Consider the following 16643-nt stretch of genomic DNA (forward strand, 5'->3'; position numbering starts at 1 on the left):
TGCACCTCTATATGAATTCCGCCTTTGATGGATGTTGCTGTCCATGGAATTGTCAACTGGTGTGATATCTTGAGAGTTCCGAGGAATTGGAGTATCAGTCATGATGGGATTTGGGTCTGGAGACTTATCGATGGGTTTCAGCTCCAGTCTCTCATGATGGATCCAGAGGTCTGGGGGTTTGACATCTTTGGAGTTCCCTTTGTACTTGTGGGAACCATTCACTGATTTGCAAGCAGCTCGTTTCCTAGGCACAAATTTAAGAGGGTTTTTTTTTTTTTAAGTCATGCTTTTGAACATATTTGTCAAAGGCTTGAGTGACTAAAACTGCCCATCTGAGAGATGCTTCAAGCAAAGGCAGAAACTAAAAACACACAAACGAAACAACAAAAAACCGAGGCAGTAAGTTCACTTCAGGGAATAATAAGGGTATCTCTGCTTTGTCCACCCGTATTTAGAGATACATACAAGGGCACATTTGACTACTGTTTTGTGACTATTTTTTTATCAACATATTAGACAGCATTTTAAGATTAAACAATCTCTAAAGCAGAAGGTTTCTCCTCCAGTTCCAAACAATAGACAGAAAACATTAATTAGAAATGTAAGAGTGGAGTAGAGGTAGTCTATGGCTCATAAAAAAGGAAGGGAACATTTTAGGTAACCCAAACAAGGACTACCAAACAGGTAAAGTCACGAAAGCAGATGACAGTGTCTACTCCTCTGTGCCTTAGTTTCTCCATTCGCTCACTCATCCACTCAGTAAGCATTTATTAGGTGTCCATTGTATGCCAGTCAATCCCTGTGTTGGCTTGCTGTGCCCACAGCATTTCTGGTCAAGTGAGGAAGACAGTATTGAACTAAGTATTTTAAAATATTCTGAACTTAACGAAATGCCAAGAGTTACAGTTACTTCTTAATAGTTGCGCATAAGGTGGAGAGGACAAACCTGGAGGAAGAGGTGACGCCAAAGTCAAGACTTAAAGAAGGAAGGGCGGAAAATGCCTTCCAGCTGATGAAATCAGCTTATGTCAAAGTCCTGCAGCAGAGCACAACAGCCTGGTGTATCAGAGGGATTGTAAGAAGTCCTGAGTGGTGGGAGCACAGTGAACCATGGGAAGAATGACAGGAAATGATGGTGGAAAGGGAGCCCAGACCATAAAGGGCTTTTAGAGACATGCCAAGAGTTTAATTTCACTACGTGGTTTTAAGCAGGAGAGTAAGAAGATCAATTTTGAGTTAAAAATTTATGCTAACTGTGGTGTGACGAACGGATCTATGTGGTAGGGGACAGAACAGGAGACCAAACAGGATGCTACTGCAATAGTCTTAGCCATGACTGATGGTGGTTCAGGATAGTGGAATGAAGGAAAGGGGCACACTTGACAGCTATTCAGGGGGCAGAAATGACGAGATTTGGTCATTTGAGATTTGGTGGGGTGGGAGTAACGAAGCAAGAGGAGCAGATGATGAAGACAAGGTGTGAGGATAAGCCATTCACTAACATTGGCATTAATGCAGTAGAAGCAGGTTTCACAGAAAAGATCATAAATTCTGTCTTGGACATGCTGAGTGCCTCTGAGACACTCAAGAGGAAATGCAGAAGAGGCAAGTGGTGTGCAAGTCTGAGACTCAGAAGAGAGGCCCTGGCTAGAGATAGAAACACAGAAGTAACTGGAATGCCAACAGTAAATGAAGCCATGGGAGCAGATATCACTGGGGAAGAGCATAGAGGGAGAAGTCAGGCTAGGACCAGACCCTAAGGAAGGTTTGTATTTGATGGCTGGGTAGACAGGAGGAGCTGTGAAAAAAAAAAAACAAAACCATACAATCATGAAATACAAGAGAAGAGAATGTTTCAAAAGGAAGGAGTAGTTGAGTTGAACACTGTTGAGAGATTAAGATGAGGACTAAAAAACGTCTACTGGCTTCAGCAATATGGAGGTCACTGGTCCTTACCAAAAGCAATTTTGATAAAAGTTGTAGGAGCAGAATCCAGATTGAAAAGGACTGAAGCATGAGTAAGCAATGGAAAAGTGGACGAGTGGACGCAGTAATCAAGAAATTCTGGGGGCGCCTGGGTGGCGCAGTCGGTTAAGCGTCCGACTTCAGCCAGGTCACGATCTCGCGGTCCGTGAGTTCGAGCCCCGCGTCAGGCTCTGGGCTGATGGCTCGGAGCCTGGAGCCTGTTTCCGATTCTGTGTCTCCCTCTCTCTCTGCCCCTCCCCCGTTCATGCTCTGTCTCTCTCTGTCCCAAAAATAAATAAAAAACGTTGAAAAAGATTAAAAAAAAAAAAAAAAAAAAAAAAGAAATTCTGTGGTGAAGGGAAAGACAGGGGTTTGTAAAAGGCCAGTGGTAAGGACTACGCAGCAGAATAAGGGTTATAATTATACTGATTTCTTAAGATGAAAGAGTCTGAGCACGCTTAACTGCTGAAGGTATAGAACCGAGAGAGTGAAAGGTTGGCTGTGCCAGAGAGGGGGTAACAGCAAGTACAAGGTATTAGAAAGATGAGAGCCACTGATCCAGAGGATAAATGAACAATTGGAGGAAGTATGCAGAGGAAGGTTTTTGGATCCAATGGTGGTACCCGGAGGTAGTTCTCATCTGCCAAGGGTAAGGCGGCTAATGAGGAACATGTTGAGAAGCAATGAGGCCCTAAATGCTCGGTCATCACTGAGGTTGTAAGAGTCTATAAACAGCTACAATTGAAATGGGAGGTACTTCAGGTATCAGAAAGGGAGAAAAGTGATAAGAAAAGCTCACATATTTTTTAGTATTCATGGAACACCTGGAAAGATGGTCACTGGGAGAGGGGGAGGGAAAGCTCCATGAAGACTGAATACAATTCTTTTTGAAATGTCGGGGCGCCTGGGTGGCTCGGTTGGTTGAGTGTCCGACTTCGGCTCAGGTCATGATCTCATAGTCCGTGAGTTCGAGCCCCACGTCGGGCTCTGTGCTGACAGCTCAGAGCCTGGAGCCTGTTTCAGATTCTGTGTCTCCCTCTCTCTGTGACCCTCCCCCGTCCATGCTCTGTCTCTCTCTGTCTCAAAAATAAATAAAAACATTAAAAAAATTTTTTTAAAAAAAGAAATGTTCATGTTTGAGAGACAGTGTGAGTGGGGAGGGGCAAGAAGGGAGGGGGATAGAGGATCTGAAGTGGGCTCTGTGCTGGTAGCAGTGAGCCCGATGCGGGGCTTGAACTCACGACCTGAGCTGAAGTCGGATGCTTAACTGACTGAGCCACCCAGGTGTCCCCTCGGTACAATTCTTTTTAAACCAAAGGACCCAAATCTGTAGGACTTGCAGATTCAAGTACAAAGTACAGAGCCTATTGTACAGAGCCTATTATCCACTCAGTTTCCTACCTCTCAATCTGAAGAATAAGTCTTTTTTATTTACTTTGAATTTTAAATTCTCCAAAGCACTAAGGAATTATGTCACTTTGTTTTTTTAGACTCTTTTAAATAAAGATCTCAAGATTTCTGAAACTAGATATAAAACTAAGTTCATAAAGGTAAATAAATGTGAAATGCCAAACAAAGAAGCTTGCAGGAAAATTCTAGAGTAGAAATAATGTCATCTCTGAGGCTTTTAAGAGAAACCGTTTTCTATAATCAAAAGGGGACAAGGAGAGGTGTAAGAGGCAGTAACCAGGAGGCTTATAAAATGAGCTCCCATTCCCTTGGAAAAGAGATGCTCTGCAAGATCTAGAAAGCTACTTTGGGCAAAAGAAAGATTCAGCACCTCACATAACATACACAAAATGACATGAAGCTGTCACTAGTGGCAGTGACAGGGTGGTTACTCTGTACTCGTCCTCGGTACTAAAACCAAATTCATTGTTATCAAACACATGCATCTTGCCTTGGGCAGACCAAGTCTGAGGGATAATCACAAACACTAACATGAACTGGTCTCTCTCTCGTTTACGCAGCAGTATCTCCATCTTATGATCTTTTAGGATACTGCAACTGAAGTCGTTTTATTGCCCATAATGTGTTTTGCTATTAGGGCTAACTCAGGAACCTTTTTATTTTTGGTATCTGTCTCGCTGGCCAGATACTATATAGGAGTTGAAAGCAGTGTTGGGTCAGGGATTCTGTCAAGTTCAGGAGTGTAGGCTGTTATCAAGCAGTATGTAACTCAATCATCTGGCTATCTGCTTTAAACAATTACCACGACCCTTAATATCTCAGAGGAACTCAGAGCTAGCAGCCACCTGACCCCTCTGCTCATTTGATATTCCGATCATAAATGAGCCTTTCTTATTCCCTAGATCAGTATCTGTCCCCACTGACCCCCAAACTGCCCCTGCCAGCCATAACCTCAACTTCCACACTTGGTAGCACTTTCTGGAAAATATTCTTTTTTTTTTTTATTTTTTAATTTTTTTTTTTTAACGTTTATTTATTTTTGAGACAGAGAGAGACAGAGCATGAACAGGGGAGGGGCAGAGAGAGAGGGAGACACAGAATCTGAAACAGGCTCCAGGCTCTGAGCTGTCAGCACAGAGCCCGACACGGGGCTCGAACTCATGGACCGTGAGATCATGACCTGAGCCGAAGTTGGACGCTTAACCGACCAAGCCACCCAGGCGCCCCTGGAAAATATTCTTAAACTTAGATGTAGAATAAAGAGGGCTGTGGTCTTCCACTTCAGGTATATTTGTGCCATGAAAAAAGCTTGTAAGAATGCCCATAAACCCCTGTCCATCTGGCTCACCGTGTGCACCTCTAAACAGTACTCCAAACCAGCAAGGCGGGACGCAGTCCACTTTCTATTCTCTAGATCTATAGATCTATTCTTTATGTGACCCTGTGACCCGAGAGGTTGAGTCAAATGAACTATATCTGCTTTATGTGGCTTCCTATGGATTTGGCCAGAAGACACAGGCAAGAGACTGGAGAGTAGGAGTTTTTAGCCTGTCCCCTCCCTGCTGGGCTAGAGGTTGGCAGAGACTACATTCCTACAACCACACCCAGTTCCTGTCAGAAAGCCCTCTCCTACTGCTTCAGACCTCTGAACACAGCTATTCTTCAGAAAGACCCCTTGCCCTTTCAGGCCTAAGGGTGATAGTGTCCATCATGGCTGCTGGCCCTCAAACATCTCTGCCTCTTTCCTAACCCCACCTATGACTTTGTGAATGTCCTAAAGGGACCATTTAGGAAAGAGTCAGGTTAGGAAAGAGAATCTTCCTTTCACTCTTTTTGAGTGTGCCACCTCTCTCCTGCCAGGACACCGAGTGATACACACTTATGGAAACCATTCTTCTTTTCCTTTAAAAATATTTAAAACACAATTTTTAATGTACAGTTAACCCTTGAACAACATGGGATTGAATAGTAGGGGTCCACTTACATGCAGACTTTTTTTTTCTTAATTTCCTTTAAATTTGTTAGCATACAGTGTAATATTAGTTTCAGGCATACAACGTAGTGATTCAACAATTCCATATACCACCCGGTGCTCATCACAAGGGCCCTCCTTAATCCTCATCACCTATTTAACCCGTCCACCCACACACCTCCCTTCTGATAACCATTGGTTCATTCTCTATAGTTAAGAGTCTGTTTCTTGGTTTGCCATTCTCTTTTCTTTTCCCCCTTTGCTCCTTTGTTTTGCTTCAAATTCCAAATGAGTGAAATCATACGGTTGTCTCTTTCTCTGATTTAATTCATTTAAAATAATACTCTTCTAGCTCCATCCATGTCATTGCAAATGGCAAGATTTCCTTCTTTTTATGGTTGAGTAATATTCCATTGCATAAATATACCATATCTTCCCTTTTTCCCCCTCAGATCTAGGGTTAGAGTGAGCATGAGGGTAAGTGCCTGGCATCCGACAGTTCAGAGACCTCTCTAGAGAGTAAAACCCCAGACTTCTGCTTGGCTAAAAATAGAATGGCAGCCATCTACTGAACTGAGGCAAGGAGGGGATTTTGGGCTCTAAACAGTCTTTAAATAGATATTCAATTATTCCTTCTGTTTTTATCTCTACCTCCATACCAATTTTCAGAAATTCTTAAGTATTTCAGAAATTCTTAAATATTTGGGGTCTTCTCCAAAATAACTAGGCTGCTTCCTAGCTTTTCTTATTGGGTGTTCAGGAATCCACTTTCCAGATCTAGGGTTAGGGTTAGGGCCAGGGTGAGGGTATATGTTTGCTATTCACCATGCAGACGTTTTTTGATAATTATAGTACAGTACTGTGAATGTATTTTCTCTTCCTTATGATTTTCTTAATCATTTTCTTTTTTCTACCTTTACTGAAGGAAAACAGCATATAATATATAACATACAAAATAGGTGTTAATCAATAGTTTATGTTATCAGCAGGGCTTTCTGTCAATAGTAGGCTACTGGTAGTTAAATTTGGGGGTAGTCAAAATTTACATGCAGAATTCTGACTGCCTAATTCTCAATTAGGGTCAGTGTCCCTAATCCTCACATTTTTCAAGGGAGAAGTGCATTTTATGTTTGATCTCTTTGTACAACGCCAAACACAGAAGTCACATAGTAGCAAAAGAATCAATGGCAAAAATCATGGGCTACATTTGGGGCTCCTTACTTTTTCTGGTGAGAGGTGGTACGCCTGGTACAAAAGACAGCAATGACCACAACCACCACAATGGTGACAACGCCAACAGAAACAATGATGACCAGCAGCATGCTACTGTCCAGGGGAGAGGTGGGGCTTCCATGTGGGCTGTTACTGCCTGGAGAGGGAAAACCGGGACATTTATTAGTGTTAGAGAATTCCAAACATGTATACACTCAGGCTATGGAAACTTCATGTGAACTTCTCTGTAATACACTCATTGCTGTGCCCTGCATACAGGTGTCTCACAAAATCTAGAGAGCCAAGTTTCTGCACTATGTACAGTTCTTAGCACAGTGCTTTGCACAAAGCTGGTTCAATAAAAGCTTCTCAAATTATACTAAACATTATACTTGGACAAATAACGGGTCTGCCCGTCGTGGTCTTATATTATATTATGCATAAATTTGTGTTATAAAGCACCATTTGTAAATCATTTAGTTTTCTGACTTTCCAAACCATTTAAAAAATGTACATTCGTAGAAAGCTGAAGTCTTCCCCACCATAGAGATGTCTGAGACCACAAAAAACTACTTGAAAAATACAGTCTGTTTTTATAAATACAGTCTTTGCAAAGTCAATTCTCTTACTCAGTTTCAGGAAAAAGCAGGTCTGTACATAGGCATTAATTTGACAAATATTTACCGAGTAGTTTTACTATGTGCCAGGCATAGTTCTAGTTACTAAGGATGCAACAGTGAACAACAAAGATGTGACTGCTGGGGTAGGGGCAGAAAATAAACAAGTAAGAAATTATTAGTAATAAGTGCTGTGAAAAAAATAAAATGAGGGGATATGATACAGAGTCACTGGGTGGCTATTTTAGATTGAATGGTTGGAAAAGGCTTCTCTGAGGAAATGGCATTTGAGCTGAGATATGAAGCACAAGAAAGATCCCACCATACAAAGATGTGGAGGAAGAACATTCGAGACGGAACTGCTAGTGGAAGGATCCTAAGGCAGGAATGAGCCCTGGCATGTCCAAGGAAGAGGAAGGCAGCCAGTGCTGCTCAAGCAAGGAGAGATGCAAAGTTACAGGGAATAAAATGAGCACAAAAAGACAGAGATAGACGAGTGTGCAGAGGCTGGATCATTTATGACCCTGAGGAAATTTGGCTTTTCTTCCTGTTACTATTTCCCCACTGCTTACAGGATGAGGGCCAAACTCTGCGTCCAAGGCCTTTTGTAACTTAGCTCTATTCTGTGTTGCTCTTCTACCTTCTGGAACACACTGCTTTGCTTTCCACCTTGTTATAAAAGTTATGCATGCTCATATTATAAAATGTGGGAAATTCCACCAAACAGCTCTATCATAGATATCTGATGTCTTTCCTTCTAGCGATTCTCTCTCTCCTACCTAACAAACAGAGCTGCACAATGATGGATGAGCTGTCGTACCAAGTAATGAGTGTTTAGTTTGTAGAAGTGCCTACGAAGAGTCATTCTACCCATCTGGGAGATTGTGGAAGAAATTCCCAACATGAAGTTATGGCCTGGGAATCTGAGTTTTTAGAAAAGCTCCTAAAGTGATTCTCAAATACAACTCTGGTTTATAAACTTAGGATCTAATTCAAACTTTACCTATTGTGGGAATCCCGTCCAGAACACCGTATTAGCTGACCTTCCAACTTTTGATTATATGATTTTATAGGCTACATCTAAGCACAGTGCTAGAAATCTGGGCTGATTTAGGAGGGCTTAGAGCTTATTATTCTACATTTGCTTTGATTATTTTTATTCTTCATCTGAGAGAAAGGTAAGCAGACAGATAACATATACTGTACATAACGAGCTTTAGTAAAACAACATTTTTATATTCGGGAAAGACTACAGAGCTAGGGACTAATAAAATTAGACCATATTGGGGCTTTACATAAATAACTTTCACTAACAGCAGTTTTGAGTTACAGGGTGGGATATGTGGTGGGACAGGCGGTACGAATCAGAGATTAGGGGCCTGGGGTGTGGAGGCTAGCAGGGGTGGTGGGGGCAGTTCTTCCCTGTTCTCAACAGAGATGAATTCCCATTAAACTGCACTTGACCTCTAATTTCTGAGAGGGCCAAAACCCCCAGGGAAGATAGAGTGAGAGTGAGCTGCCATAGGAGCGTGTCCTGTTAGGGACATTATGATACGCCATTTCTTAAGCCTCATCTGGACTACTGCAACAGCTTCTTAACTCCCCACTCTGACTTCATAATCTTAGCCCCTGACTCATTCTTCACTCATCAGAGTAATAACACTAGATACTCAATAAATGGAAATCCCAGTGTCCCTGTGGTAGGAGGTATCTTACATGTGCTATGCACAGGATGAAACTCACATTTCATAGCGTGGGTACCTGAGCTTTTGGCAGGCTGGTTCTAACCCACTACCTTCTCTGATGTGAGACTCTCTATCCTGTCTCTAGGCAGCGTGATCCCTGGAGAGAGCCGGCTGTTTTTTGTTGCCATGCTTTCGCACATGCTGTTATTGTTTCCTGAAATGTCCAACCCCCTCCTTGACAAATGTCAAGCCATCTTCCATGCATCCTTTCATATCTGGGTCAGTCATCACCTCTTCTATGAAGCTTTCCCTTTTCTCCGTCAGCTGGTTTGTTACCCATTCCTTTTGCTCCCATAACCTGTTACACAGAACCTGAACCTTTAAAAACGTGTGTGAATGAAAGTATAAATGAAAGAAAAGACAAGGAAGTAATTGCTTTTCTCATAATCATGAATATTCTATGTGGACAGCACATAAATGTAACACATGCATCCCAGGAGGAAAAATTCAAGAGTCCTAGAACTCAGACTAGGACTCAGATTCCCACATCTGGTACAGCACCCCACACCTTTTAGGCTGCATGTGATAGTGGAAACGGCACAATCAGAAGTCAGAAGACCTGGATTTTGGTTCTAGGACTTCCATAATTAGTGGGTGGACCCAGGCACTCACTTCACTCAGTCTCTTAATGTAAAAATGGGAATGACATCTGTTCTCCCTGCTTCACAGGGTTATGAGGATCAAATGTAATTTCACATGTGACAGTAACTTAAAACAGTGAAGTTCTACAGAGAAGTAGGTGTCAGCACTTAAGTAATCAGAAGGCACCAGCTCTTAGCCTGGCTAGGAAAACTGGGAAGAAGTTTTTAGAATTCCCAAATTAAAAACAGTGTGGTAAGCAGTGTGGGGGAGAAATTCATGACTCTGAAGCATTTCTTTGGCTTGTTGTATGTGATGGATAATCACATTAGAAGGTTTATTTCTGAAAGCAAGATTCTAATTTTATAGAGGCAGGCAGTGAGCAAAGGAAGACTCATTTGTTTAGAATTGATCTTATTTTAAGTTGTGTATGTGGGGAAACAATTTTACTTATGGATCCTATAATGAATGGGTTTGCAGTAATTCAGTAAACATTTGCCAGAAAATGCCTAAATTAAACTCTACTCAATAAAAGGAAATAGGTAACATGCCACAACCCACCACAAACAAGCTACAAAAGACTTATTGAGACTCAAGTAGAACTGTGTCATGCCCACAGGAAGCCAGAAGAGCCATAAGAAAGGCTTTACCACTCATTGGAGGTTTGTAGTCAGATCCTAGGTCTGGAAGCCGGCTTCCTTTTCCTGCAGACCCTGAGGCTGAAGGAGAAGAAATCATATCAGTAAGGATCCAAGCCATTGGTGTGATGAGTCTGCTTCACATCAAGTGTTTTCTACAAAAAATATTTTCAGTCTACTCTGTCCATGAGAAAACAAAGTAGCACATAAACAACAGGGGAAAAAATAGGCTGTGCAAAGCAAACTAAGGTATATAGCTTTCTATGCAATGAGGCATCTGAAAGGCTGACACCCTCGGTCCGTGGCTATATCTAGCATGTAACTACACTGCCACTTGCTGTTCATAAGGTGGGAACACACCCATTCCTCTCGCCCAGGAAACAGTTCCTGAAAGACTGCTCAGAGCACTTATGGCAAAACTAGCTTCTCTCAGAAAAGGAACAGAGGGACCAGCTGGGTTGACTTCTGCATTACAGAAGTGGACTTTTCCAAGGACCTGGCTATGTTGATCTGGCCTACCAGGTATCAGTAGTGTTTGGATTTTTTTTTTCCCAACTATAAAGTTGCCTTTCTCAGTATAAAGTTGCCTTAAGCAGGAGCAGGAAAACAAGTGGAGGTTCAAATCGGGTTCTCAGTGCCTGCTCAGCCATCTAAATACCCAAGGATGGAAAAATGAAGTCTTCCCTCTAGTTGCTCACCAAGGACACTGTCTCCTAATCCATCATAATGAAACACAATGAGTGAGGCTGTCGACCTTAGGCTTGGGACCACCTCACAAACAGACTTCATGAAATACAAAGATCAGTTTTTTAATAATTCATATTCTTGGTCTTGGATTTTGTTCTTCACATTTATAGAAAAAGCTGCTTGGGTAAAGCAAATATAAGGAGTCCCTTCCCAGTAAATCAAAGGTATTCCTCAATTCAAGGTTTGGATTTCTCCCGAAGTCTGAAAGAATTGCAAAGTCAAAGCTACTCCTCATGGTTAATACAGGACACTGCCTGCACTTGAATACTGGCCTTTCGTGTACTTGACTTTTGGCAAGTTATTCATTATTTTGGGGTCTTAGTTTCTTCATTGTAAAACAGTGATAATAATTGTTTCTACTTCATGAAATAGTATTGATGATTAAATGGAAATTTAATCCTATAAAATATTTTGAATACCACCTGACACATAGCAAATGTTCAACAAATATTAACTACTATTACAAATATAATAAATCTCCAGGGAAGAATATAATCTTTCCCTTTGCAGAGGCACAGAGTATGAAGCTTCAGAAAACACTTAAAAATGAGTTATTTCTACAAATAAAGCTTGACTAGAAACACATAAACTAGATGTGTTTCTACAAAATATTACAGCTAATGTCAAGTACTTCTATAAAAGTTAATAGCATTGGACTAAATGAACAATTAAAATCTGAACATCTGTGTATATAGTTCATTGAAAAGAATAAATATCTAGATGAAAACAATGTTTTCTATGTTTCCAGAAGCTCAAAACTCCCAAAGCAATGCAAGCTGTTGGGTATCCAAAAGGGCATATTTAACTCAGAGTCCCTGATCCCTTTCCTGCTGTCCATACTTGTTACTTCATCCCTTTGTTTCTGTCACCATCACTCCTGCCAAGTGGCACACACCACAGGCCATGACTCCAGCTGTTCTTTTCACTGTGATGAAGTCTAGTTGGAGGGGATGACTTAGTACTTGCAAAGCTCTTCACATCTAGGTCTGCTTCTTTTTCAGGTAGCCCACCTATAAGTCCAACTATCCAGAGTATCGTAGCATTAACTAATTGCCAAAGAACACACTTTGCCAATAAACTGGCTGGCTGAATTCCTGTATTCCCCAGCATTTTTTTCTTTTAAATATAGCCTATGAGCAAGAAATTCCAAGGATTAACCAAACACCAAAAATAAACATGGGTAAGGAATTTAAAGGCTAGAGGTGTGGTGCAAGTGAAGACTTGTACTCTAGCTTATCGAGTGAAGTAGAGGAAGGACAGTGAGCACATCTGTAATCTGTGCACACAGTAGGGTTCTTCTTTTGTTCTCATGCTTAAGTTAAAATGTCTACCATCATCAAGGTACCTCACACATATACACAAGCACATACAAAGAAAGACTCACTGAGTGCAAACACATTCTAAAGCCTGAAACATGTAACCTCAAGTTCTGACTCTTCCTTGCCATTCACCAAAATCCAAAGACTTTTTATTTCTAAAAACTACTCTTAAATCTTGAAAGCAATCATCAACTTTCCCCTCATTGCTCTTGGTATAGAAAACAGATACCAACTGTAGCTGACTCCCTGGAGATGAAAACCACAATCCAGTTACTTCTCCACCATAGCAATTATAGCAGAAAAACCATGTGGACAGATGATTTCAAGAATGGACACTGAGGCCAGTGCCTCAAGTTTCCATTTTAAATTGTTTCTATCTCTTTTGAAATGAGCAAGTATATTTAAGGGAGAAATGGAGAAAAGCTCTGAAGTAAGCTTAGGGTAACAGAATAAATAGCACTAATTTTGTCATGGATGACCATACAATTCATTAGGGTAGATTCTTTGTGATGGGAGGGAAATGGGTATCGGCTGAATTTGATTACAACTTTTCATTTAGAAATACTAATACAATCCTAGATGCTACAAATACGACAAACAACTGTGAGGGTTCCCATCATGGCCCAAATGCCTATCATTGTTACAGAATTTCAGTATCTTAACACAAAGGACAAACTGACCCATACTTAAGGCCAATCTCCTACAGCTGCAGAATTTCATTTACAGCTCCATTTCTGATGCTGCCTATTTAACTTCTAAGTAGATCCCCAGCTTTTCAGATACCCCAAGTGCCACAAACATGGACTCAACTCCACTTTGGCCAATAAATATGTGGTTTTTAACACAAAGTACCGATTTTTAGGGGAAAAAAAAAAGAAACAAGAACAACAAAAAGCTAGTAATAATAGGTCACAAAAGAGAGGAAAGGAAAGAAGAGGCCATCTAGCTGATTTACCTTGATCATTAGGCATTTTATCAGAGGAGTCCGCTAACAGGCCAAGCACAGGGGAAGAAAAAACAAGAGCAAGGATCACAAGCTTTGAAGATGGGACAGGCAGAATTTTTAAAGGAAAAAAAAAAAAAACCCACAAACTTCCAAACAAATTGAATCTTGTTTTCAGTACTAACAGAAATTTCCAGACTCAGTCCCCAGCTAAATTTTACTCCTAATCTCACATGGTTCAGTACTTTACTTTTTTATCTAGAGATTTCTTCAAACATCCCCCGTTAGTGTCTTTCTCTCTACAAAGGTCCATAAGCCTTTCAGGTTGAGAGCCTGCATGTGTTGAAAGGAAATTAACATGCTATTACTCTACCTGGTAACTAAACGAATCACATCTGATCTGACCAGTAAAAACTTTAGGATCATTGCAATTCATCTGCCTTAAACAGCCTTGTAAGTGATATGGTTAGGCCAATAACCTAGGGAGCACTGATTTGGTGGTCAATGGGTGAGTGAAGGATCATTTTGAGATAAAGGTTCACACTGTGGTTCATAAACTCATCATCAGGACTTCTGATATTCTCCACAGTTTCTATGTGCTAAAGTTATATGTGCAAGCATTGCCTCACTAAAGAGACATACAAGAAAACAATGTTTAGTGGAGTTTTACCTTTAGGTGTTCTGAATTGGACGGCTTCAGACATGGGTCCCATGCCCTTTGAGTTTCGGGCTTGGATTTTAAAGTAGTATGGTGTGTCAAGTGTTAACTCTTGTATCTGGTGAGTCAGCCTGTTTCCCACAACAGGCTCAATAACCCAGTCGTGTATCTCTGCGTTCACATCCGTACTGTAATATATGATGTAACCTGTCCAAAGGAGGAAATGAGAAAAGATACCTTATTCCTGCTTTTTCTTTGCAATCGGTAAGTCAATAAAGATATATGTTACGGCATATACAAGTAGAAAACTAGCTACTCATTAAACAGCAATGGTGGTGCACCTGGGTGGCTCAGTGGGTTAAGCATCTGGCTCTTGATTTCAGCTCAGGTCATGATCTCATAGTTTGTGAGATCAAGCCCCCAGTCAGACTCTATGCTGACAGTGTGGAGCCTGCTTGGGATTCTCTCTCTCCAGCTCTCTGCCCCTCCCTCACTCGTACTTTTTCTCTCTCTCAAAATAAACTTAAAAAATGGTGGGGGGGCAAGGGTAAAATGCCTTCAAAATGCTACACTAAACATAATATAGAGAAAACCGCAATCTCAACAGTGCCAAGCTGTAAGTTATCATCTGTATCAGCAGTTGAAGCAATAAAAGCAGTTATATAGTAACTATCATAAGTTAATAATACAGGGCCAAGAACTCTCAGAAGGAAACAATCCAATCACTTCAACATCTTAATATTTGAATAGCATACACATCAAGGGTCTACAATTAAAATAATGCACTTTTGAAAACAGACACTGATTTAAAGTGCTGTTTTAGCTCGCACCAACATGATTTCCCAGGAGAAAAACTCCCCCGCCCGGGCGGGGAGAGGGTTGGGCAGTACCTTTATTAAAACGGCAGACTTGATGTGGCTGAAGTCCTAGTGAAACATCACCTGATACTCCCACCAGGGGGCACTCAGTCTCCACGGCTGAGGCAGGAAGAGCTACATGCCTACCTGACCTACACAGTGCAAAAATGCACTGCATGCATCATTACTGGTTTTTAAAGATAAAATAAAATGTAACCCAAGTCAAGTCATGCTTCCTTCTTGTAAGGAACAGGGAAGTAAAAAAACAAAACAAAACAAAACACACACACACACACACACACACACACACACACACACACACACACACCATGAGAAAGCCCAGGGATTTACGGAAAGGGATTCTAACTGAAAGTGGAAGCAGGACAACACTGAGAAATGCGATCAGTTCCCTTGGGCCTCCTTATTCATACATAGGAACATCAGAAAGCAAACTCCTGTTCCTCAGCCTAAACCTACACGGAGCAGAGGTTCCAAGGGGAATAATTAAGAGCTAAATCCCATTGGGCTTTCCTCCCTGATAAAGACATGGAAGACACAGTGTCCTCTACTGTGGCAAGTTCTCTGGAAGTCCAAGGAAAAATCCCAGGTCCCTTCAAAGGCCTAGGCCAATTCAAACTTCTAACTCCAGTGTTAAGAGCACAGGAAGCTGAAGTAGCAGGCCTGGGGACAAAAAACTGAATTAAAAGTTTAATGGGCTTTTTGGGTCTTCGAATCTATATTTACCGGGTATTACCCTTTAGAATCAGGCAGGGTCTTTGACGCCAAAGCTGATTATCTAGTCAGAGGCAAAGAAGAGCTTTTCTGATGAAAATAAATATGTCCATAAGGCCCCACCATAGCCAAAGACTGTCTAATGTAACAACGCCCATCAGACTTTCACCCAAAGTGAGTCAGAACAACCAACTGGCCATTCATTTTTACCTTACTGTGAGCAACAGCACCCCCTAGGTCCGCTTTCAAGGATCACCATGACTGCACCTCATAAAATGACCAAGCCAGCCTTCAGACTCCCACTTCCCCCAACCACACAGCACTCTGCTGGGATGCTTCTGCCGGGTAGGAACAGAGGGCAGACATACACTCAAAGGCAGCTTACCTGTAATTTTGCCATTGGCTTCTGAGGGAGGCTGCCAATTTACAATTATGGTCCTAGGTTTTCCCTCTTTACTCACAACTGTCACATCCTTGGGTGGAGAAGTAGGAACTACAAAAAACAAGACTTTCATTAGTTCCTGTCCATTTCAATTTAAGTCACCATTTCCTCAACCCATTTATAAGGCACAATAAGAGGTATAAGGCAAAAAAGATAAAGCCTCCTGGCTTCAAAGAACTCAAAGTCTACCTGCAAATAGCTCCAATCAAGAGAAGAATATGCCAAGTACCAAAGAGAAAATACCACACAATGAGAATACAGAATTGTTATCTTGGCTTCGGGTTAGGGATTTATAGGATACTTAGGGAAGTCAAAAGACCTTTGTAGTTAGTTACCAAGTATCTACTATATGCCAGCCATTTTATAAGCAGTATTTCACTTAATATTTATGGCAACTTGAAAGGCAGCTACCACTATCCCTGCTTGACAGATCAGGGCATTGGCAATGAAAAAAATCAGGTAATTTGCCCAAGATGACATTCCCCCTCAAATTTGGATAATTTTGTTAGAATATTTTCAAGTGTAAAATAATTTTCTCTTTCATTTATAGATGGCTCTCCAAACCAAATACAATGTTTAAAAATCCCTATTCCCTCAAAAAACAAATGATTTACAAATTGATGCTTTTATTTTAAGTTTGCACTAAACACACACTGTCAACTATTTGAGAATATTGTTCTGAAATGTAAAGTTGTTTATGAAACGGAAAAACCAACAGAATAAAACAACACTGCATTTCTTGTATTTCGATGTCATGGCTGATAACTATTAATGTACCAGTAGAGAAATGAGCAAATTAAGTATATC

At 41.1% G+C, this 16643-nt stretch overlaps 1 protein-coding gene across 7 annotated transcripts in view; it reads right to left on the bottom strand.

The window, feature by feature from the left end:
- Window positions 1–16643, bottom strand: part of NEO1 (neogenin 1) — a 235704-nt gene that overhangs the window by 11943 nt on the left and 207118 nt on the right. For 4 of the 7 annotated variants that reach the window (XM_042988437.1, XM_042988434.1, XM_042988436.1 and 1 more), the window contains 6 exons: window positions 15780–15887; window positions 13818–14012; window positions 13160–13192; window positions 10151–10219; window positions 6569–6716; window positions 6–244 (listed from right to left, as the gene is read on the bottom strand). In XM_042988437.1, coding sequence (XP_042844371.1) covers window positions 6–244; window positions 6569–6716; window positions 10151–10219; window positions 13160–13192; window positions 13818–14012; window positions 15780–15887 — 792 coding nt within the window. The remainder of the gene's footprint in view (window positions 1–5; window positions 245–6568; window positions 6717–10150; window positions 10220–13159; window positions 13193–13817; window positions 14013–15779; window positions 15888–16643) is intronic. The other 3 variants (XM_042988439.1, XM_042988435.1, XM_042988438.1) reach the window with 1 other exon arrangement.

Source organism: Panthera tigris, chromosome B3 (assembly GCF_018350195.1).
Source record: "Panthera tigris isolate Pti1 chromosome B3, P.tigris_Pti1_mat1.1, whole genome shotgun sequence".
In the NCBI taxonomy this organism is placed as follows: domain Eukaryota; kingdom Metazoa; phylum Chordata; class Mammalia; order Carnivora; family Felidae; genus Panthera; species Panthera tigris.